This window comes from Sabethes cyaneus, chromosome 1 (assembly GCF_943734655.1).
Source record: "Sabethes cyaneus chromosome 1, idSabCyanKW18_F2, whole genome shotgun sequence".
Taxonomy (NCBI): domain Eukaryota; kingdom Metazoa; phylum Arthropoda; class Insecta; order Diptera; family Culicidae; genus Sabethes; species Sabethes cyaneus.
In genome coordinates this window covers 95,990,846-96,014,177 of record NC_071353.1, presented here as the reverse complement: position 1 = coordinate 96,014,177, position 23,332 = coordinate 95,990,846, and the positions used below count along the sequence as shown (strand labels likewise).

General features: G+C 40.6%; 2 protein-coding genes across 2 annotated transcripts; one reads left to right on the top strand and one right to left on the bottom strand.

Annotated features, from left to right (window-relative positions):
• Positions 1 to 517: 517 nt before the first annotated feature.
• Positions 518 to 2,887, top strand: LOC128738968 (tRNA-dihydrouridine(20) synthase [NAD(P)+]-like). The gene is made up of 5 exons (XM_053834492.1): positions 518 to 721; positions 780 to 1,202; positions 1,253 to 1,589; positions 1,646 to 1,857; positions 2,311 to 2,887. The coding sequence occupies exons 1-5, from the start codon at positions 520 to 522 to the stop codon at positions 2,559 to 2,561; spliced, it is 1,425 nt and encodes a 474-aa protein (XP_053690467.1). The 5' UTR covers positions 518 to 519; the 3' UTR covers positions 2,562 to 2,887.
• LOC128745978 (inhibin beta chain-like) lies at positions 2,613 to 23,054 on the bottom strand. The gene is made up of 3 exons (XM_053843033.1): positions 23,003 to 23,054; positions 12,819 to 13,039; positions 2,613 to 3,319 (listed from the first exon to the last, which is right to left on the bottom strand). The coding sequence occupies exons 1-3, from the start codon at positions 23,052 to 23,054 to the stop codon at positions 2,660 to 2,662; spliced, it is 933 nt and encodes a 310-aa protein (XP_053699008.1). The 3' UTR covers positions 2,613 to 2,659.
• Between the last annotated feature and the right edge of the window lie 278 nt (positions 23,055 to 23,332).

Genomic DNA, 23,332 nt, shown 5'->3' with positions numbered 1-23,332 from the left:
AAAAAAAAAAAAAAAAAAAATATGTTATTTTCTAACCCAACCATAACATTTGATTGATTCCAAAGCGCGTATTTAAAAAAAATTCAAACTCGCTTCTGATGATTTTAGTTTTCTATGTGTTTTGACAGCTTGAAATAAAAATATCATCATTTTTACCGCGGCGCCAACTACTTGTCGAATGAAGCTTTTGTTCACCTATTTCTTGAGCATTTCTTGTCCTATCTTTTTACCCATTACTTTTCAACAGCGTACCCCGCTTTACATTGGACGAAATCAAAAGTGACGCGAGAAATCTGCAAATCTGGTATCCCTGCTATCGACATCTCTGCTCTGAGTATTTTTAGGGGAAGCCCCTTGATGCCATTTTTTGGATTTCGGCAGTTTTGCTTCTTCCATTTTCGAGTTGTGGTACTGTGGTAGTGACAGTTGACAGGTAATGATTTTGACGGATGACCTCTTTTTTCGGTTTAGGGGTGGTACGGGTAGTGTGATTTCTGGTTTGGTGTGGCGTGTGGTTATATGCATTATATGGAGTTAGTAGAGTGCATTCATAAGAATATGCCTAATTGCATTGATTATAAAAATAAAATCATTCTTGCTCCAATGGTTCGTGTTGGTACTTTACCAATGAGGTTGATGGCTTTATCGTATGGAGCACATATTGTTTATACCGAGGAAATAATCGATTGGAAGTTACTAAAGTCAGAGCGGTATGTGAATGGTATGCTCATCTGTGCAATGTAACCAAGTACTTTCTTACATGTGTAATATTTTTCCAGATATATTGAAAACAATTGACTATGTAGATAAGACGGACGGAAGTATAGTTTTTCGTACGTGCAATGAAGAAGCCGGGAAGGTTGTATTGCAGTTAGGAACAGCAAGTGCTGACCGAGCTCTACAAGTTGGTAAAAAAATACAGCAAGATATTGCAGCATTGGATGTAAATATGGGCTGCCCAAAAGATTTTTCGATCAAAGGCGGGATGGGAGTAGCCCTTTTATACGATTTAGACAGGGCAAAAAGTATTTTGAAAACTTTGGTGGAACATTTAGATATTCCCGTAACATGCAAGATACGTATTCTGCCGGAGCTGAATGAGACCATTAGAACTGTTAAGGAATTGGAGTCTACGGGTGTAGCTGCAATCGCTGTTCATGGTAGAACAAAGATAGAGCGACCACGTCACCTGCCACATCCAGGTTGTTAGATAATTGCACATAATGCATTTTTTTAAGTCTTTTAATTTTAGAGATTATTAGAGAGATAGTAAAAGCAGTTAAAATTCCAATTATTGCCAATGGTGGATCAAACGATATTCATAAGCGCGCTGACATATTAAAATTTCGAGATGCTTGCGGAGCAAGCAGTGTAATGATTGCCAGGGCTGCTCAGTGGAATTGCTCTATTTTTCGCGAAGAAGGATTACTACCGATAGAAGATGTCATTCACGAGTATTTGCGTTTATCAGTGGACTATGATAACTCGCCTTCTAACACAAAATACTGTATTCAAATGATTTTACGAGATCTTCAAGAATCAGAGCTAGGAAGGAAATTTTTGGACAGCCAAACGCTAGAGCAAATTTGGTAGGATAAAATAAAGTGTTGTAATTATTTGTTACAGCAAAAGATATAATTTATAGTGACGTGTGGAACTTTGGATCGTACTGCAGAAAAAAACAGCTAGAGTATCATAACGCTGGAATAAGAGGTAGAAGACAAGCGTGCCCTTGCATTGAATCAACGCCGAGCGATGATGGTTGTCCAACAAAAAAAGCTAAAACTATCGACAGCATGCTTTTGGATGGCGTAATAGAACATAACATCAGTTTTATTCGTGTAAATTATGGTGACGGTAAGTGAAATATCTGCTGATCTATGAAATTTAAATATTGCATTAGGCTCACGAACGTGATACAGGTAATAGCTAACATTGGTCTTGATCCAAATTCGGTGATCTTCTAAATGTTCTGGACTATTCTACAGCATCTCTATTAGGCCGTATGAATAAAACAGTTTTATTGTTTCCCGTATAAACATGTAGTCTTTTTGTCAACATGTAGAATTCATCTAACTGCTCATTGTTGCTTCTGTCGTCCCATGAACATTTTGTTACATGTTGTCAGAGCTGCCTGGAAACATCGAGCAGAACTTGGGTATCCAATGAGGTACAAGTAATACATTATATGTTGCATATCTAAACGCACTTTTATCAAATTAAACTCTTTTATTGATACGATCTATAAAGCCATGGCTTAAACTGACAAAGAACAGCATTGTTTGAATTAATTTTCTTCTTATATTGCAGATAAAGATTTACCGAAGAGTAAGCTTTACAACTACACAGCGAAGAATAAACTTAAAATTCCAAATTACAATGTAATACATAAAGACAAGCTATTCCGAGCAATAGTTCTCGTGGGCAATGGCAAGTATAGTAGTTCTTTCTGGGAGAAGAATAAAAAGTATGCTGAACAATCGGCTGCACTCACCTGTTTACTGCATTTAGGGATTGTCAGAAAAGAAGAATTAATAATGAATGGTTCAATGATTAGCTAACTAACATCGTGTGGAATAAAGTAAATTAAATTTGATTTATTTTTAGGATTATTGTTTCTAAATGTTAGATCTTAGCGGTAATAAATGATCGAAATGATTTATGGACAGCCACACTCTTCAACTATCATCTTTGAAAGGTCCTGTTTGATGACCCGAGAGTCTGGCCCATAGAAAATAAGCGACATTGGCGAATATTTGGTTGGAGCACAACATTGGTGAATTCCGGTGACCTGGCCCTGCTTTCGATATTCATCCACGACATATTGATATTCAGCAGAGAATTTGTCTGGCAACAAACAGCTACCTTTGCAGTAGTTGGCGTAATATCCGTGTGGACGAATTATCCAATCGTCCCATTTTAATGCTTTAAAATCAACGTAAAACTTTTGTTTACAACATTGCTCGTTTGGCGCTCCGGTACAGTCCAGTGCTCTACGTCGAAGTCGTTTTACGTGGTTTGTTGCCAAGCTTACAAACAGATACGGCCGATTGTAATCAATAAACGCGTCTGGTTTCTTTTTTGGGTTAATCTTCTGGGCTTTCAGGAAAGATTCCTTTACTTTATTTTGATTTTCATCGAAGAGGTGAATAGTAATTTTGTTTCCGCAACCGGAACAATCCACGAAGAGGCGCAAGCTATCGTTAGTTTTTTCTGAATGCCACGTGCGAACTGCGGTTGTCACGTCGATCTCCTGCCATCCGAGCTTTTCTACTGGAATCACATGTTTCGCAACCATGGCAGTGTGTTTCAAGAATTCCTATCGAATCAGAAAAAGGGGAAATTACATATTTTTTCAATTCATCATAAATTAAGCTATTCAAGTGTTCATATTTCAAACGAAACAGTTAGTAGAAACTAGAAATACTCACAGTAAGAGATACGCGGAATGGCCCGGATTTGGCATCAGTGTACAAAAACTGCCAGCACTTGCTGCGGAGCAAAATGCTGTAGCAGTGTGATTTGATTGTTTTCAACATGATCCGCTTCTGTTTTGTTTACATCAGTTTTGCACAATAGAACGATATATCTTTCAACCTAACCAGTGTAAAATGCATTGCAAAGCTTTGTAAACACTGTGTTCGAGTATAATATTCAAGGTGTGTGACAATAGCTTAAGTAGATTTCATAACTATTTCAATACTTGTTAATCAACCATTTAGGCAAACAGTGTGCGTGTTCGATTGGCTCCCTTTTGACAATTCTCGCTGCTCGATTGGCTCCCAAGATGGCTGCTTCCGGGTATCTCTCACCTCTGAGTATTTCTAGTAGAAACTATTCTCATTATGACGCAATTAAACATAATTCTGAACTTTGTTCTTATGGGGCTCATACAGAGGTAGACATTCGTTTAGACGCACTCTATTTTTCCTTTATTTTTGCTTTCAGAAGGAGTATGTTTATTTCTATATAATTTATTCACTTAAAATGATTCGAATTCACTTTTTACTAAGAAAATAACCTAATTATGTAACCTAAAAAATGGGGTAGATATTCGCTTAGCCGCACCCCCAAAATAAATAATTTACCCGAAATTTCAAATCCAATCCGAATTTTATATTTTGTATGCCCGCCTCCATTATTGTATGCTCGTCAACTCTTCCAGTCCGCCTGTAGCTTGAGGTGCCAGGTGAAAACTCACTGATTACCTGTCGCTCTACCTATCTAAGGAAGGCGTCTGCACTGAATTATCTCAGTTTGAAATATTCCGCCCACTATTGTCACAGTAGCAATGGTGGCAGTAGCTAATGGGTACAGGACCAAGTCCCCCAGGCTGGCGCTAAAAGATGAGCACGCGAATGTCAGGCAGCTGAAGCAACATCAACAAAAACAAGGAATCCCCACGGGACATGGAAGGACCACAGCGCACAGCAATGGGAATGAAATCAGAGATCTTCACTTCCGATGGTCGTCAGGACAGGTTCTCGTCAACAGTCCGGATATCGTTGACTAAGCTACGTCGCAAGCAGCCTCTGACGCACCAAGTTTCGCAGGCGTGCAGCAATGCAGATTTAACGTTTGAAAAATTCGGATTTCGGTATGTAGAGTGATTTGGCTTAAGCGCCAAATGTTTAGTAGACCTGCAAAGACACCGCTGGCCACCGCTCGGCCATGCACCTGGTATGTCAATCGCATAAGACAAGTTCTTTGACGATTTGAAGAAACACATACATTTAGTATACAACTATAAGTAAGATTGCATATTCCATATTCAATTAATTATTTTAATTATTTTATCTCGTTACAGCAAACCAACTGCTCTCTACTCTATTATTTCACTTTCTATATCCATCTTTCGTCCATGTAATGTATCTGAAACTAGTGGGACAGATTAGTCTGAGTCTGCTAGTGGAAGAAGCCGGTGCGCTATACGGTCTAGTGCATATCCAAGTAACAAAGCTTGGTAGATCACGAGAGAACTATCCCTTATGGCTTATATAAAATTAAAATGAGGCCTGATCATACTTGCAATGTCACTTCGGATAACGGTCAGGCTTCGTAGGTTCTCACCCAACATAAGCGTGCATATGTAGATGGGCAGAAAGTGTTCTGCCAGGGTGAGGACTGATAAATTACAATTACAATTATAGTATGCCCGCCTCTATTTGGGATTACTCCAAAACATCAACTGGAAATTTAATAAGGTTTTGCATTAAGGTTTTAATAAGGTTTTGGACGAGCATAACCTCACTTCTTTGACGTCCATCAGTGGTTTGTTTACATGGACTTGGAACATGGGCTAACATGTTGAAACTGAATATTGCTTAAGACCTTAACGGCAAGTCAGAAAAGCACAAAAACTGCCATTCCGAGTAGTTTGGAGGGCGACACTGCTGGATAATACGCTTTTAAAACGTTTAACTTCAATTTATGTAAATCGCGTTCGCCTAACAAATAGTAAACAAACCACGAGTGGATGTCAAATGGGTGAATTGCGTTCATTCCGGTTCATTCGTGACGTCACCTTGCAAAACCTTATTCGACGGGGTTTCCCGTGTTGCCAGTTCCATTTTAGACCAGCCCTCCTTGAATCATCAAAATGTCCTCCAGTAGTTCCAGATTTATCGCAGTGTTCATTCGGATAGAAATGAACCAAACAGATGGCTTGCTATAGCAGGAGAAAATCCCCCAAACAATCAAACTCCGTCCTTTCGCCTCGATCTCACAACGCTTTGTTGTCTCAGATCGTGCCTATAACAACTATCAGACTCCGGCCTATTTAAATTAATCATTCTAACGTGTGAAAGCACAACCCCCTGTTTTGAGCCTTTCTTCAGAGAACTTCGTACCACTTCTTCAAATCGACTGATTTGAGTCGCTGCTGAGCGATATCAATATCCCTTATTCTTAAATGATACAAAGGAATACATCATTGCCGGTGACCTCAATGCACGACATGAACTGTGGGGCAACCGAAGGAGAAATAAGAATGGAACCATATTGGCGGAAGACTTAGAGGCCGGCCACTGCAACATCCTGGCGCCGGATGGGCCAACTAGAATTTCCAGATCGGGGGTCCACTCCGTTTTAGACAACTTTATGACAAACGTGGTTATTTCCGCAGTACCGGAGGTCTTCGAAGAGCTGTTCTCCGACCCCAGATAACACAAAATCGTAATAGAAAGTTCACATTAAATCGTTTTCATGTCAATTTCACATTGGAATTGTATAATGATTAGAGTATGTCAAATCGAAGTGAACATTAAGTTGTTTTGCAGTCGTGCGTGTCCTCATATACAATTCATGACTGTGAATTATAAAGCAGTGTAGACAATTGCAATATTTGATTATATCTTAATCATATATTCAGGAGTATTTAGTTGCGTGTTATAAAAACTACGCAAAATAGAATTACAAATAGTTGTCAAAATTTTCGCACGTATATCGCCTCCACTTTGGTACATATATGTTCTTATATGGCGTGAAATATAACTTTTTCGTTCAAATATGATTTCGTACATCTCAGTTGCAATCGAGATATACAAACCAAATGGTTTACTGGGACCACTACCCGGTGATGCTGAAGCTTACTGCCGCTACCGATACTGTGGACAGCCGGCCCTGACGAAACGCATTGATCCCGAACAGCCTCTGCATCGACCAAGCGCTGGAATCCCTCCAGTGAACGATTGCCGTTGCCCGGGCAAGTGCGGTCCCAGAACAACAACTGCAGGTGTGCACCACTCTTCAAATAGATTCCACTACCAAACATCTGATGAGGTTGAGTAATGTATATCGGCGCCAATACCAGCGTACTGGGGACTGGCAGAAAAATGGATGGCAAACAGTCTTTCTAGGGTTATCCAGGAGCGAATTCGAGAGTTAAGAAACAAGGAATTCCAACAGAAGCTGCAACAAATTCCACCTCATTCAAAACCATTCTGGTCTTTGACTATAGTCCTCAAAAAGAAGCCAAAGCCTATCCCTCCTCTTGTCTCGTCAGGTGGCTCGGGCGATGGAATTTTACTGATCACTCCCAGTGAAAAGTCGGACGCGCTGGGTCAGCAGTTTGTAATGTTTCAATCTGGGATAGAATACTGTCAGTCTACACGAGTACTCTGTTGTCGAGGGAGCCGCCGAGGTCGATCAATCAGACAGCTTCTTGGTACCTGAGGAAGAAAAAATCACCGCTGACGAGCGGATGGGTCATGTCTAGTGATCTAAAAACATTAGGGCCCCCGGACTTGATAGTAATATCGAGTGTTTAATATCGAGCTCAAGCTCAAGCTCACCTGTTACGTTAGCCGATACGCTGGCCTCTACGTGCGCCGGAGCGGTCGTCATCTCACGCAACACTTCAACGTTGGAGGGACCAGCTATTTCGTGCGATGCACCAACTAATGATGTATTGACCACTTTAGGATGCACGGAATCACTACGATTTCCGTTTTTTCTCAAACGGTAGAGATTACAGCGCTTTGCCACCATCAACGCTGGCCTCTTAGCCGTTACAGTTAATAATGCCTCCTCACGGACTCGTATGTATTTTGCTTGGAGCAATTGAGACATTGTGAAATCACATGTATAAAATCATTCACTTCTCACTTAAATTGATTATATGTTATTAATAACAATTTCGTATGGTAACTATGGCGACAACTGAACGAATACTGTAGTCAATTTGGAAAAATTGTCAATCTTTACGTGGAAATTCCAGCAAAATACAAACTTGTAATAAAAACTATACAAAAGATACATATTTTGTGATTCGAATCGTATGCGAACCATAAAAATATATTCAGAATTGGCTGAGCTAAAAGCGTTCAAAATCTATCACTTTTTCGTATCACGGTCATCTTTGCTTTTCTAGCATGACACCCTATTAAAGTAAGACGTAGTCCTATGTCAAAAACTAAAGTTTCCCTGTATCCCGATTAAAATCATATTTGTAGTTTATTTTTAAATAATTGCGCATTTTCTTCTAAATTAAACAATTTGTATGTGTTACTAACCAAGAATACCGAACACATTTGGTCTAAGGAATGCGAGCAAGCATTCCAAGAAGGGAAAATGACGTTGCTGAATGCAAATTTTCTAGAATTCTACGATCCTTGTAAACCTCTCGTTGTGGTTTCGGATGCCAGTTCATATGGGTTAGGCGGTGTCTTGGCCCGCGAAATTAATGGAACTGAGAAACCTATTTGTTTCCCCTCATTTTCGTTAAACTCAGCCCAAAAACATTACCCAATTTTACATTTAGAGGCCCTGGCTTTGGTTTGCACTATAAAAAAAATTCCACAAATTTCTTTTTGGGCAAAAATTCAGGGTGTACACGGACTATAAGCCGTTGGTGGGCATTTTTGGAAAAAGTGGATACAATTCATTGTTTGTGACACGAATTCAAAGATATACAATGGAGTTGTCTATCTATGAATTTGATATAGCGTACCGAGCCTCATCTCATATGCGAACCGCAGATTTCTGCACTCGTTTTCCCCTCGATCAAGCAGTCCCAAAAGAGCTAGATATTGGCAATATTAATAGTTTAAATTTAACAGATAGTGTGCCTTTGGATATGCCATTGATTGCAAAATATCCTCACAAAGATCCTTGCCTGTCAGTGATTATGGGGTTCATCCAAAAAGGATGGCCTAAAACAGTGGACGATAAGCATAAAGATTTTTACATTTTTACAGCATAAAACGGATTTAGAAGTTATTGAAAATTGCCTAATATACCAAAATAGAATAATTATACCCAGGCTTGCTGATTATCGCGAAAGCGCTTTACTCTCTTTGTTAGTTATTCTCTAGAGAGTTGCACGACCTGTGAAAAAAAGCTTCTCAGATCAGCTTCGATCAGCTTTGCGGTTGAAGCTATTCGGCATATTTCGCTTTTTCATGTTCTTCGTTCTTCTCTGAATTATCGCCTGTATGGCAGGCAACAAGTATTGCTCACTCATGAACTACGGGTTAATGCGATTCACAAAGCAGTCTTCAGCTAAAGAAGCATTCAATAGTGAGCGATATCATCTACATTCTTCATGAAGAATATTTTTTGGTTCTTCCTCGCGAATTAATGAATGATTTTAGGAAACAAGGGAAACCAGTTATTCATGTCGAATGGCAAAATTCGTTGTGATGGTAAACAGAATCAGAAGATTTGTTGCATTGCGGCTAGATAAACCTAAAACTTTTCCTCTTAATTCTATTATTTGGTCGGCGTTAAGTCAAACCGAACCTAGTAACAAAACTTTGATTTCAAGAAAAACGCGTTCAAAGTTTGCTGCTCTGTATGGTTTATAGCTATGAATCGTTCGAAATCTTCTCATAACTCTGGCTGTTTGCAACATTTATGTAGTCTGATTAGTGTATAATGTAGCTTAGAAATTTCTTGATCGTTTGCTGTCATTAACTCATTTTATTAAATGTTGCGACTTGGGCCGGTCGAAGTCAAAGTCCAAGTTTGCTACTACTGTGTAGTTTAAAGGTTTCAATCGTTCGAAATCATTTCGTATCTTTGGCTGTTTAAAACATTTATGTATTCTGATTAGAGTGAATTGTCGCTTTGGAAATTCTTAACCGTGTGTTGTCAATAATTTAAATTATTTAAATTTTGCGACTTGGTCCGGTCTGATTTGAGGGGGTGAGAAGGAAAGGGGTGTAAGTGACAAAATTGAAAAAATCGAGATAATGGTAGGAAAGGATACTTTGATTCACGTCAAAATTTTACCGTTTAATGACTTTTTTAAAAACATGAAAAAAACGAGCAAAATAAAAGTTGGTTTTCGTTTGGAAGGAAAGGGGTGTAAGTGCACTATCTGAGCAATTCTAACTCAACTAACAAAACGGTTTGTCTCGAATATTTTTTAATGAAATGAAAGTTTGCTGATATGTTAGATGCCACACAAGGATTCATTTTCTACGAAACTTAATTATTTTCGTCAAGAGTAACTTTTCAAAAGGGCGTATTTATAAATGGGATTTTTTTAAATATCGTATCTCGGAAACCACTTCTTTGTTAAAAATGACGTCAACGGAAAAGTTATAGGAAATTAAGTATATTTTCGGAAAAAATACACTGAAAGAAAAAACTTCAAAATCAAGACAAAAATCATTAAACTTGAATTATCAAAACATGTCCCCTCAGATTTATATCATTTTTATTAAAGATAGCTTAAAACATGTTCTAAAATGTCTTTCGATTTTTTTTTTAAATCTGATAAATTTTTCAAAAATATCCAAATTTTCCTTTTTTTGTAAAACCAGAACAAAATCAAATGCTACGCATTATCATGTTATGTCATTTTAACTTTTTTTAGGCCCAGCCGTTCTCAAGTTATGCCACTGTTTATATTTTATGAAGTTTTTGTCCTTCCGACATGAGGCAACTGAAGGGGGAGGGGGGGCAATGTGATTTTTTTAATCAAGTAAAACAATTTTACGTACTATCGGCCAGGCTGCTATTACTCAAACTATTTTCCCGAAGAAAGTAATATTTTACCATGATATATAAAGTATACGAATATACGCTAGAGCCGACGGATGAGAAAATTCTGAGTTGAATTAACGCTTCTAGCACGAATTCGAACAATGGAATTTCCGAAAACCATTCAAAAAAAATTTCCCTCGTTTTTGCCTTTTTTCGTATATTTTTGCATAGAAAATAATAACGTATATATTATAAGCAAGAATAGATTCGGTTTTCATGTTTAAACCTTAAATAAAAATTCTTAAAATCCATGTTTTTTTTTGCTCGATTAAAAAATTCACTTTGTTTTTTTTTTCGCCCCCCCCCCCCCCTTCAGTGGCCGAACACCGGAAGGACAAAAACTTTATAAAATATGTATTTGTAATAGCCTAATTCAAGAATGTGCTAGGTGCAATAGTGATATTTCTCTTCCTGGGGTGCGTAAACATTTCTTAGCGTCACCCAGTTAATTTATTTTATCAACACCTTTATTAATTTTAAATATATTCGTATGGTTAGGAAAATATATCACATAGATGATCATTTTTTCAGTCCTCTATGAATATATGTAAAATATCAGTAACTACGGAAACAATATGAAATTGAATGAGATAAATAATTGTTTGTCAAGTGCAAGTCTTTGTTGATTGCAAGAACGCAAAATTTGTTTGAAATTTGTATAGGAAAACTAGTTCTTGCTATTTTAATTCTACGAGTAACTATTTCTATAAACCAGCTACAGATCAAACCGATTTTGGCACGTTTCACGGATTATTTTTGACACGACCGTATTCGAAAATCAGTTTTATTCTTTTTTAAAAACAAAACTGACATCTCAGAATATTTCTTCGAGGCAATTCTGAAGGCTTAGCGGACAATTTCCGGTTCGGTTTGGCGAATTCTGCGCGAAGTTACAAGCACACGTACATACACCACAAATACACACATACTCATATACATACATGCAAGCACACATACATACATCAATACATAAAATCGACACTTGATAGATGTTTTGGTTATCCTCGTTTTGACGGTTTTATATACGTTCCTAAGTATTCAAGTTTAAATATAGTTTATTTTCGTTTGATAGGTTTAAACAGAACAGTTTTCAAATAACGTTTGCTTATATACTTATATAAAATTCAATAGTGATCTTTCATTTGTCACCAAGATCATCCAAATCTGTCTATCGACTCTGAGAAAAGTGAGTGCAAAACGTTCTTAAGTACACACATACGTACACTCGCGCATACGTACACTCACACATACATACATACACACTATTTTCCTAGGTTTCCAAAAATAAAATACGGAAACAGTTTGCTTTTACATTTTATCCGTTATCTGCAGCCAACTAAACTAAGCTATTAATCATCGCCTCGGTGAAAAATTTTTGTTCGCTTCTTCATGAAGATCGAAGCATTCGAAGAAGAGTGAAGAATATCATGTACGCTTCGCACCGCAAACGGACCGAAGGCGAAGAATAGAAAGCGCAAAGATAAAACACAAATGTTCGGCCTATGTATTATTCTCTCGCAAGTCACATCGCTGCAAGCTTTGTAGTGTTATTATTATCTTCATTCTGGAGCAGTGAGGCGTTATTGAATCTTCGAATGCGTTCCTGCTTGAAGACTAAAAATAGGCGTTATGATGCGATTATCAGCAAGCCTGATTATACCTAGTGTATTGAGGAGCGACATTTTAGGCCTATTACATGCTAATCACATTGGCATCGTCAAGATGAAACAATTATCACGACACACGGTTTTCTGGCCTGGCATGTTAGCCTGATAGTTAAGAATACATAAAAAGGTGTGAAGCATGCATCCAAATGTCTACTGTAGCCACGAAGCCTAATCATAGTAAATGGATTCCTATAACAAGGCCATTTAGCCGTGTTCATGCGGATTTTTTTTATTTTGACCACAAAACTTTTCTTTTGATTGTAGATAGCTACTCAAAGTGGGTGGAGGTGGAATATATGTCACATGGAACAGTCGCGGGAAATGTCATTAAAGTGTTCATGGCATTTTTTGCAAGGTTTGGCCTTCCAGAAGTTGCGGTAACGGATTGCGGGCCTCCTTTCAATTCCAAGGAATTTTCATATTTTTTACAGAAGCATGGCATAAATTTTATGAAAAGTCCTCCATACAACCCAAGCAGCAACGGGCAAACAGAGAGACTAGTAAGGGTGATAAAAGATGTTTTTAAGAAGTTTTTATTTAACGAATGTCTACCACTGCATGCTGTTCATTCATGATTAATGCTTTGCATTCGTGATTGAAAATAGGCAAAAACATAGAGTGATACTGAGACGAATGCAATTAGATACATAAAATATATACTTCTTCGTCATTGAGGACGTTTTTGGATCCACTGATGAGACGGAAAATCCATAATATTAAGTTTTTGTTCCCGAAGGGAGCCCAAACGGTGTCAATACTTTTGACTTTGAGCTCCAATCGTATCCAAAGAGTTGCGTTGTAGATTCGAATTCCATGCATGGTCGATGGAAGAGAGTTTAAAGAAGGAAAAACGAAGAACTGATGACCAGGGGCTGCCTCGCCTGGGGTAAGAATACAAAATGATATTTAAGAGAAAATTTAGTGACAATTACGTAAAATGGTTTATATGAAGCAAGATAAAAAAATCTATCACTTTATGTGTAGGCTTCATCAATTTTTGGCTTCGAGTCGTGTATAAAACATAAAAACAAATTTTCAAAGTATATGAAATAAATGTAAATGGTATGTATGCTTAAGCTCCATCTAGATCCAGTTGGATTCTCCCAGAAAGGCTGTCGGGCTGGATGACTGGACAGGCCTGAAACAGAGAATATTAAAAGTGTTATTAATGTTATGTTATTTTATATTATAAGGGTAATCTATAGAAATTGATACCACAGGTGCTCGATAGTTTCTTAGTTGCTCAATTGACAAGAAAACTGATTTTTATCGCGATCATTGTTCGGGCTTATCAATGGCTTATCGCCTATTCGGCGAATTGCTGTATTTCAACAGCAGACCAAAAGACAGTAGTGTTTTTCAAGTGCCGCCAATATACCGACAATATAATTAATTTAGTATGGACTTTTACTCAATATGCTATAAGCATTCTTATTGGCACCTCTGCCTTGCGCATTTGTAGTAGGTTTAAGGCGGAACCGAAAGTGGCTAACGTTATTGTGTTAGTGCGACAAACACTGTACTGTACATCTCATGTGTTCGTCAAAAACCTAAACGTTTATTTGAATATTGTATCAGTATTGGTAATATATGTCAAATAGCGGAGCTTGCAAACATAAACAGCCGCAGCCAACAGCACTGACTACAAACATCGCGAAAAAGGGTTTGTTTTCTTTATCAAGGCATTCCGATTCAATCAAAATTAACAGCAGCAACTGAATAATGCGTAGGATCACTAGGATGTTCAATTAATCCGCTTGCATCGGATTGCGTTTTTGATTCCTGCGTCTGCGTTTTGTTTGTTTACTTCACTCTAAGCTCATCGATGCGGCGAAAGTTGAAAGCTCTTTAAAAGCTCATTGATGTGACGAAAGTTTGATACTGTGTTGCTGCTTTTCCGGAAATCGCTAGTTCAACGAAATATGTGCGCAACCAAATATCTATTAACTAATTCCAGATTATACGTTTTATGAACACTTAATGATCTATATGATCAATTAAATTTATTTTCCATTAGCAATTATGTTTTGCTGAGCATTTATTGAGACATAGTAGATCGATAAATTGAATTACAAGTTTTAGGAAATTATAACAGCGCTGGAAGCACTGATTACGTGGCGAAAACGTGCTCTGCCAATACAGATGCATTTTTAAGGCACAAAACAATACATGCTTCGAATGGTAGCCATTTACCCAGCCATCTTTGAGCCACTTTCGGTTTCCCCTTAATGAACCTCAGTTTGCTTCGGCTGAATTTATAATAGAGATGAGTTATCAACAAGTAAACGTAAATTGATTTATTGTTTCATGTCAGAAATGAATTTTTGTGTCCCTCCTTGATGAAAAGAAGTAGAATTGTTCTGTTTTTTATTATTACTTTACTTACTTACTTAGGTGGCTTGCCGTCCTAAGACAAAGCCTGTTGAACAAAATTTCTCCATGTAACTCGGTTGAGGGCTACCGCTCTCCAATTCCTCGGACACCGAGTACTCTCCGCCAGATCTCGCTCCACTTGGTCTAACCATCTTGCTCGCTGCGCTCCTGGTCGTCTTGTTCCTACCGGATTTGAGGCGAACACCATCTTTGCAGGGTAGTTGTCCGGCATTCTTGCAACATGCCCTGCCCATCGCATCCGTCCAGCTTTACCCACCTTCTGGATACTGGGTTCGCCATAGAGCTGTGCGAGTTCATGGTTCATCCTCCGCCTCCATACTCCGTTCTCCTGTACGCCGCCGAAGATCGTTCTTAGCACTCGTCGTTCGAAAACTCCGAGCACTCGCAGGTCCTCCTCGAGCATTGTCCATGTTTCATGCCCGTAGAGAACAACCGGTCTAATAAGCGTCTTGTACAGGGTGCACTTTGTACGGGGACTTAGTCTGCTCGACCGCAATTGCTTGTGGAGCCCATAGTAAGCACGACTTCCGCTGATAATACGCCTCCGGATTTCACGGCTGGTATCATTGTCCGCCGTTACCAGTGAGCCAAGGTAGACAAATTCATCGACTACCTCAAACTCATCGCCGTCGATCAGTATACTACTGCCCAAGCGGTGTCGTTCGGCCTCGGTTCCGCTGGCCAGCATGTACTTTGTTTTAGACGTATTTACCTTTAACCCAATCTTTTCTGCTTCGCGCTTTAGTCTGGTGTACTGTTCAGCCACCGCCACAGATGTTCTGCTTTTTTATTATAGCGATTTTAAAATTATATTTCATTCATCTCTTATTAAGTGACCAGATTTTTTTGGACGAATGCGGGACGGCAAAGGCAATCTACCCTGGACTGAAAACAAGGATTTTAGGTTAAAAATAAATGCATCGAAGGTCACAAATACATGAAAAGATAATGCTCAAATTGACAAGTTCGCGGGTTCAACCCCCCCCCCCCCAGAAGAAAAATTGTTCTACATTTTCAAGCTTGAAATTTCACCGCCATCAGCTTGGAGCAGGGATTTTCACTTTCCTATTAAACATTCAGTAGAACGTGAGTAACTTTTAATGCAAATGAATTGAATTTGAGTAACATTTCCTACAATATAACGCATGTAATATTTAACCTAGCCAACATTGACAAATCGTGTTCGTGCCTGACTTTCAGTTGTCGTCACTTGAAATAGTCATCAGCTTCAGCTGGCGCTTGCTTGAAACATTCTGTTCAACAAATGAGACCAGTCTCTTCATGTATGATGCGAAGGAAAGAGAAAGTCAGCGTCTTTTATTTGTTTCGACTATGCCGGGTCCTGGTTTAGAACACAAGAAAATTTGCGGGGCTGGTTGTACGATCTTCGTCGTCGTCAGCAGCAGCTTAGAGTGTGCTGTTTTAAGCTTCATTCAACTCGATGTTGGGTTATTCGTCGCCCATTTCCCAGGGGTCTCTGAAGCTGTGGTCCACCGTCCACAAGGGCGCGTATGACCTCAGTGCGCATTGTCAAATCCCTAAAAACTATCAGTCCAGAAGGGGGTTTATACATTGTCAGCTTCGTACGGCGGCTTATGCCTCTTGATCGTGCCGTTTTACGAAGTAGGCTTGATGTCCTGCTTGAATACGTTGTTGGATCTTCTCATTTGTGTTGCTGTCCGAGGCCACCAGCGATCCCACATACACGAGCTCATCTACCATTTCTGGTTCGTCGCTGGCAATAATTGCCGTCCGCAAAAAGCGCACGTTGCTCTCGTTTGAGCCTCTACCATACATATATTTGGTCTTCGACGCATTTATTTTAAACCCAATCCTCCTAGTCTCCGCTTTCAGTCTAGCGCAAATGGCCTCCGTCGTGACAAAGTGTCTGGTTTTAATATAAAAACGCGTAGCCTGCGCAGTTTGCTACATTTACTGAAAATCAAACTTCTTTTTTCGATATCCGCTTGTCAAATTACCTCCTCAAGAGCGATCTTGAAAAGCATGCAGGATAAATTGTTAGCTTGTTTCGACCCTGGCCGCGTCTCGAAGAGGCTCGACCCTATGGACTTTTACAGACTCTCCCAGTCGAGATTCGAACACACAACATACCTCGATGCCAACTGAGAGGCGAAATTGTTCATTTGTCTGATTTTATTTCAATTCGATTTTTTTGCCAATTGAAAAACACTCAATTCCAACCTAAATAGCTTTTAACTGAAAATAATTCTCCATTTCTTGAATAAACTGCTTAAGGTTAGGCTACGTCCGATTTTTTTTGCAAAACACCCCCTAAGAAACTTTTCTGGCTACGCCCCTGGTGCAACAGTAGAAGATATAAAAGAGCATCTAGAGGTTTGGAAGGTGTGCTGGTCATTGCTCCAGTTATTGAAAAGCACGCCATACATTGTAGCTTTCCAAGCATTTTTGAGCTGTTATTTGTGTAGTTTTAGGCCACCACAATAGCGAAGCATATGTTAGTCTGGGTCTCATAATTGCCGAATAGATCCAGTGAATCATCCACGGCTTAAGTCCCCACTTTTTGCCAAATGTATTACTGCAAGCCCAAAGATCATTGTTTGCTTTTGAGATTGCATACTCTCTAGATCTAGCTAGATGATCGTTCCAATTTAGCTTATGGTCAAGTATAACACCCAAGTATTTTGTACGCTTGGATAGCTGCAATTGGACTCCCCTCAGCTGTTGTAGAGCTGCAATACTGTATTTCCTTTTTCTTGCAAATGGTATTATGACTGTTTTAGAAAGGTTAATACTTAGTCATTCCAAGTCACACCATTTAAGTGTGTAGTTTAGAGCAGATTGCATTCTATTGGAAATAGTATGTTCATACTTTCCCCTTACTAAAATTGTTATATCGTCAGCGAATCCTGACTTCATAGCCTTTTTCAGCCAATTTATTTAGAAGATCATCGACTACTAGGGACCACTATCTCCTATGATAGAACTCCCCCTTGAGGGCAACCTCTAGTTGGTTTTGTCGTTAAAGTAGATCACAGAACAGAAGTGGAAGTCCGAACAATTCGGCGATCAAAACTGGTAAAAGAGACTTTTTTGTATTGCAAATTGCATTAAAAACGCGAAATGCAAAAATCTTGTAAACAGTTTGCAAGTAAAATTCCAGCGGCGAGTTGTCAAATATTTATGTCAACTATTGCGAGTGTCAATCCCAATAAATTGACATATGTAATTGACAGCTCGTTGCGGGGATTTTACTTGTAATATGTTTGCAAGTTTCTTGCATTTCGCGTTTTTGATGCAATTTGCAATATTTATTTTTCTTTGGGAAGGTTTTCGCACAGAAGCGAATAACAGCAATATAAGCAGAACGCTCGCTACCAATCGCATAGCAGATTTCACAGGCTTTCGTGTGCATTCGTATGCGTTCGTGTGTTTTCGTGGGAAAAAGTGACTCGCTACCGCCAGGTTCGCTAGTATCTGGAGAAAGTAGCATGTACGTGTTTGGATTTCTACTTCCACTTCTGTTCTGTGAGTAGATCCTCCCAGTGTTGTAGTTATTGTGCGGTTGGTTAGCATACTTAAAATCTATGAAAAAAAGACAAGCGTGTAGGGCGCTATATCTCTGCATATTAGCGTTGGTAAGAGGAAATGCTTATCAACTTAGGGACTAGGTAGAACGGTTACATATGCTTGTATCTATTTGTTATCATAGAATACCGAAGAAGGTAATATGTTTTCACGCTGCTATGATCTTAGCAAATTTGATCGTGCGCTTAGCACTTCGGCTAAGAAAATACATTTTGATGGCGTTTTTTGCTACTGCCTGTCGAAATTAATTTATTTTGAAGTGCATGGTGCCCCTAAGGCAGTCATTTTTCAACAACTGACACATGAACACATGGCACAATAACTAAGCGTGCTCATTTGCTACAGATTTTGGCTCAATTTTCTAAAAATTGACCATTTAGGTTGAGTGATCGGAATTAGGAGCTGATCGCAATTATGTGCGGTCACGGTATATTGGCTCGTTTCATTATCCCTGATTTTTATTTTCAGGTATAATAAATTCAAGTTGTCATGTAGTTTTCGAGCCGTAAATCCCGCATGTGCATAGTATTTTTCGATACAAATTAAATTATGGTTGTATATGAGCACCATTGGCATTATATTTAATTTGTTAAACAGGTATTTTTTATATCTTAATTTTCGTAATTACTGGCTTTACAAGAAAATTTTTGAATATCCAGGCTAGTCTCATATAACTGGTGCTTACATACTTACATTATCCATCTAGCTCCCCCCATCTACTAACAACAATTCCTTTCCAGAAATACTTGTGAAGATGCAGAGGATTCCCTGATCTTTAGTTGCAACAAGTATTGGACTAACATTGCTTCCCATCCCACCAGGACCCGCATTTGGACGTGGCCGGCGTCGGTATTGATCAGCCTGACTTGATAAGGTTGCACAATGACGAATACCCAAGAAACCATAAGCATTAATCCAAAACCGTATATTGGAAATAATTCTGCATCCCTAGTGCCAAACTTTTATATATCAGCAATCTTAATGCTTATAAAACGTTTATTAACATTGTTGATGCATAGAAGCATTAACGTAAATCAACATTAAAGAAAGCAATATATGCGTATATAACGTAACAATATAATGCATTTAGTCAATTGCTTTGAAACGAGTCGTAAGTGTTGATAAAAGGCTTGTACTGGACTTCTTATTTTGCTATTCTACGACCACTATTTGTGCCCTCTTCCATCTGACGGTCTTTTTCTGTCCTATTGGTAATGCAGGACAAGTAGCTATGATATAAGAGGGAATATCACCAAGATTTCAATACGACTAACTTCAACTCACTCAATCACGTCCGTTATGGTTTAGGTAGCAAAGGTGCAAGGAAACGAATCAGGTTGCATGACTAACTCGCGGTTCGAGTCTCTGTCTAGGTGTTAACATTATTCAGCATTTCAAAAAACTGGTACTATTTATCCTGCTCCCCTTGAGATGCTGCAAAAAAATCGCTTGCTTTTTTAGTTTTTTAAATCCCGACCGAATCTATTTTTATTTTCCATAAAAAGCAAACGATATGCCGTCGATACTTTTTCGATACGTCGATAATGTAGACAAAGTGACGTTTCGATTATGCCCCAAACAAACACTAATAATGTTTATTGAATGCTTGTGGCGTAGCATTTTAATAACCCGCTATTTCGCCTTTTTAGCATTAAGTGAGTTCTACAGAAGTATATAAAGATAAATAAGCTTTAAATCATAGCTCTGTATGCTTATACAATGTAATAAAAGGACTAGTGTTTAGTGCTTACTGGTTACTTGGGTAGCGTGCTGTCCCAAGTATGCTGTTTCCAGCCATCATTTTGCAATCTTCACCGGTCCTGGTCAATAACGGAGTAGCAGCACACGGGCGGTATCCTATGCTTATGCTTATGCTGCTAATCATTGCTTAACAAGCGCTTGCTTACTGAATATTAGCTGTATAATGGTTGAACAAACTTCTCTTCAAAAAAAATGTTTGCTGGGTACCGAATAGCAACTTGCACTGCCATACACAACTTTATTGCCAAATGGAAGCCAGCCTCGTTTGTTGCTGCAAATGCAACTGTACTACCCTTTTCCGGACAAAACGTTCGAAGTAAAAGAAAACAACACTGCCGAGAAACAATACTGCTATCAAATGTGTACCGAAGCAAATCCGCACTTGCATTCGGCGTTCCACCAGAATGCGGCACAAAATATATTCCATTTTGCTTACCTCATATTATTTCTTTAAACTCACCCAGAAGGTTCGATTTGGCAGTGAATCGCCAATGTGATGTCCTGCGGTCCATGATCTAACAACCACTAACTTACTGAATCCCATTTACACGGGAAGCTATCAACAGACACTCTGTGCCAGTTACACGCTACCGGCAACTACCTAAATAATGGGTCATTAACACACATTACGCATTCAAGGCAAATCTTATAATATGCTATAAATACCAGGATGCCACAATTGCCTGCTCATCTTTTTTCACTATTCATATGACCTTTTTGATTTCCAACGCATCAGATGAGAATTTGCTGCAAAACTCAGCTAGTGCCATCCTTTGTGTGTGTGTGTGTGTGTGTGTGTGTGTGTGTGTGTGTGTGTGTGTGTGTGTGTGTGTGTGTGTGTGTGTGTGTGTGTGTGTGTGTGTGTGTGTGTGTGTGTGTGTGTGTGTGTGTGTGTGTGTGTGTGTGTGTGTGTGTGTGTGTGTGTGTGTGTGTGTGTGTGTGTGTGTGTGTGTGTGTGTGTGTGTGTGTGTGTGTGTGTGTGTGTGTGTGTGTGTGTGTGTGTGTGTGTGTGTGTGTGTGTGTGTGTGTGTGTGTGTGTGTGTGTGTGTGTGTGTGTGTGTGTGTGTGTGTGTGTGTGTGTGTGTGTGTGTGTGTGTGTGTGTGTGTGTGTGTGTGTGTGTGTGTGTGTGTGTGTGTGTGTGTGTGTGTGTGCCTGCGGAGTAGCAGGGCGTTCTCCTCAGTAATCTGCCCTTACCGCATCATGAGGGACGCTGATGTGGCAGACTTTTCTTTCCCCTCAATTCGTGGGATTCTTATGGAAAACAAAATCAAAAATACATCAAGTGCAGCTACGGTGGAAAACTTGTTCGCGAGAGGAGGCATTCAGCGTTCTCCACCAAGGGTGGAGAAGGATGCAACTAGGAACGCTAGTGTGGGTGGCAAGGGCAGCGGTATGCCTACCACGCCGGACACAGCGATGAACGGCCCAGCGCTAATCAGGGCGATGGAGAAGAATAGAGACGTAGTACTTAAAATGGTAGCATCATCACAGCAGTGGTTCATCGAGTTCACGTCAGGTTGCGGGAATTTCTCCAAGGACCTGAAGCAGAGCTTGCTCATGCTTCGGAGAATCTTGAATGGAGCGACCAAAACGCACAACGACCTCGTGGCGCGTGCAGGAGAGGCGAAGAAGGTGACCGCGGAGGCGTCGAAGGCAGTACAGACGGACGCCTGCCTGTTGACGGAGTGTCGCAACGCGGCCCAGGAGGCCACGAAAAGCACAAACATCAGCAGCGGTAAGGCGTCCGCCAAGCGTCTGAGACAGTCCCCGGGGGATAGCATCCTTGGTGTACCAAAAAATGCCTGATCTCCTTGGTGTACCAAAAAATGCCTGATCAGTAAAAGCCCTCAGGGTAGCGAGTTGGCAGAGTTAACCGATGAACCAGCGGGAAGCTCCAAGACGAGTGGCCCGTGGACCGAGGTTAAGGCCAAGAAAAAGGGCAGAGGAAGCTCCACTAAGAAAACAGCTCCACCTAAACCGGCAAGGAAGCGAGCGAAGAAGGGCGACGCTCTAATCCTGAAAACCGACGGGTCGAAATACTCGGAGGTTTTAAAGACCATGAGAGGAGACGCTCTACTCAAAGATTTGGGCGCGGACGTGCGGAGCATCTGCCGCTCACGCACGGGCGATATGATCCTTGAGTTAAAGAAGGACGCCACCAGAAAAGGTTCTGCATACAAGTCCATAGCGAAAGGAGTGCTCGGGGATGGAGTGCAGATACGTGCTCTCGCGCCAGAAGTGACTCTCCAGCTTAAGAACCTGGAGCAAAGTGGAGTGGTGGTGGTAGCCGAGGCGGTTCGTCTACGCAAGGGTCCGACCGGGATCCAGGTAGCCACCATATGACTTCCGCTGGCGGACGGAAACAAAGCCCTGAAAGCTGCTAGGCTAAAAGTGGGGTGGTCGGTATGCCCACTGAACGTGCTCAAGCAGTCGGAAGCTGGCTTCCGGTGCTTCGAGCACGGACATAAAGCCTGGAACTGCAAGTGGCCAGATAAGAGCCAATTGCGCAGGAGACGTGACAGTGCTGGCCATATAGCAAGGGACTGCGCGGAGCCTCCCAAGTGCCTGATCTGTACCGGTAAACGGAACGCAAAGTACGTAGCGGGAGGTCTAAGGTGCCTGGCCGGTGTGCCAGCGACTAAGCCACGTTCAAAGTGCAAGTGACACAACTCAACCTGACCCACTGCAGCACGGCTCAGCAGCTGTTACACCAAGCAGTTTGAGTCAGCAATGGATATTGCCATAATCTCGGACCCACATCGCGTCCCTGCCGGAAACGGTAACTGGGTCTCAGATAGGTCCGGTACGGCGGCTATATGGACGACAAGCAGGTTCAAGAGGTTGTGTCAACTACAGACGAGGGATTTGCGGTTGCCAAAGTGGGTGGAGTGTTCTACTGCAGCTGTTATGCTCCGCCGAGTTGGTCTATCGAGCAGTTTCCACGGATGGTAGACCGAGTATCAGTTGTGCTGACTGATCTAAGGCCGGTGGTTGTAGCGGGAGACTTTAACGCTTGGGCGGTAGAGTGGGGAAATCGTCGCACGAACCATTGGGGTCGTATTCTGCTCGAGGCTCTGGCAAAGCTTAACGTAGATCTGGCCAACGTCCGCACCAGAAGTACCTTCAGGAGGAACGGTGCGGAGTCTATCATCGACGTGGATTTCGGCAGTCATGGTCTGATAGGAGACTGGAGGGTAGACAATGGCTACACTCACAGTGACCATTAGGCGGTAGGTTATGCTGTCGGTCAAATAAGGAGGCGGCAGGCGGCGAGTAGAGGCGACACTCCAACCACCCGTGGATGGAAGACATCATACTTCGATCCCGAAGTATTTGTGGAAGCGATCCGAAGAGAGTGCGGTGATCGCGGCATGCCCGATCTGAACGCTGATCATTTGGTTGAGGTACTGTCGTGAGCGTGTGACGCTACCATGCCTAGGCATGGGAGGTC

What these genes read in the sequence shown, in the direction of transcription:
- LOC128745978 (XM_053843033.1), bottom strand. Translation starts at nt 23,054, where the DNA reads ATGACTGCCGAAATCCACGTCGATGATAGACTCCGCACCGTTCCTCCT. An exon ending in CCGCACCGTTCCTCCTGAAG is followed by an intron (nt 13,040 to 23,002) that starts GTACTTCTGGTG and finishes TTCTTACCCCAG; the next exon opens with GCGAGGCAGCCCCTGGTCAT. An exon ending in ACGTCCTCAATGACGAAGAA is followed by an intron (nt 3,320 to 12,818) that starts GTATATATTTTA and finishes CTGATTCGATAG; the next exon opens with GAATTCTTGAAACACACTGC.
- LOC128738968 (XM_053834492.1), top strand. Translation starts at nt 520, where the DNA reads ATGCATTATATGGAGTTAGTAGAGTGCATTCATAAGAATATGCCTAAT. An exon ending in GTCAGAGCGGTATGTGAATG is followed by an intron (nt 722 to 779) that starts GTATGCTCATCT and finishes ATATTTTTCCAG; the next exon opens with ATATATTGAAAACAATTGAC. An exon ending in TCGTGTAAATTATGGTGACG is followed by an intron (nt 1,858 to 2,310) that starts GTAAGTGAAATA and finishes CTTATATTGCAG; the next exon opens with ATAAAGATTTACCGAAGAGT.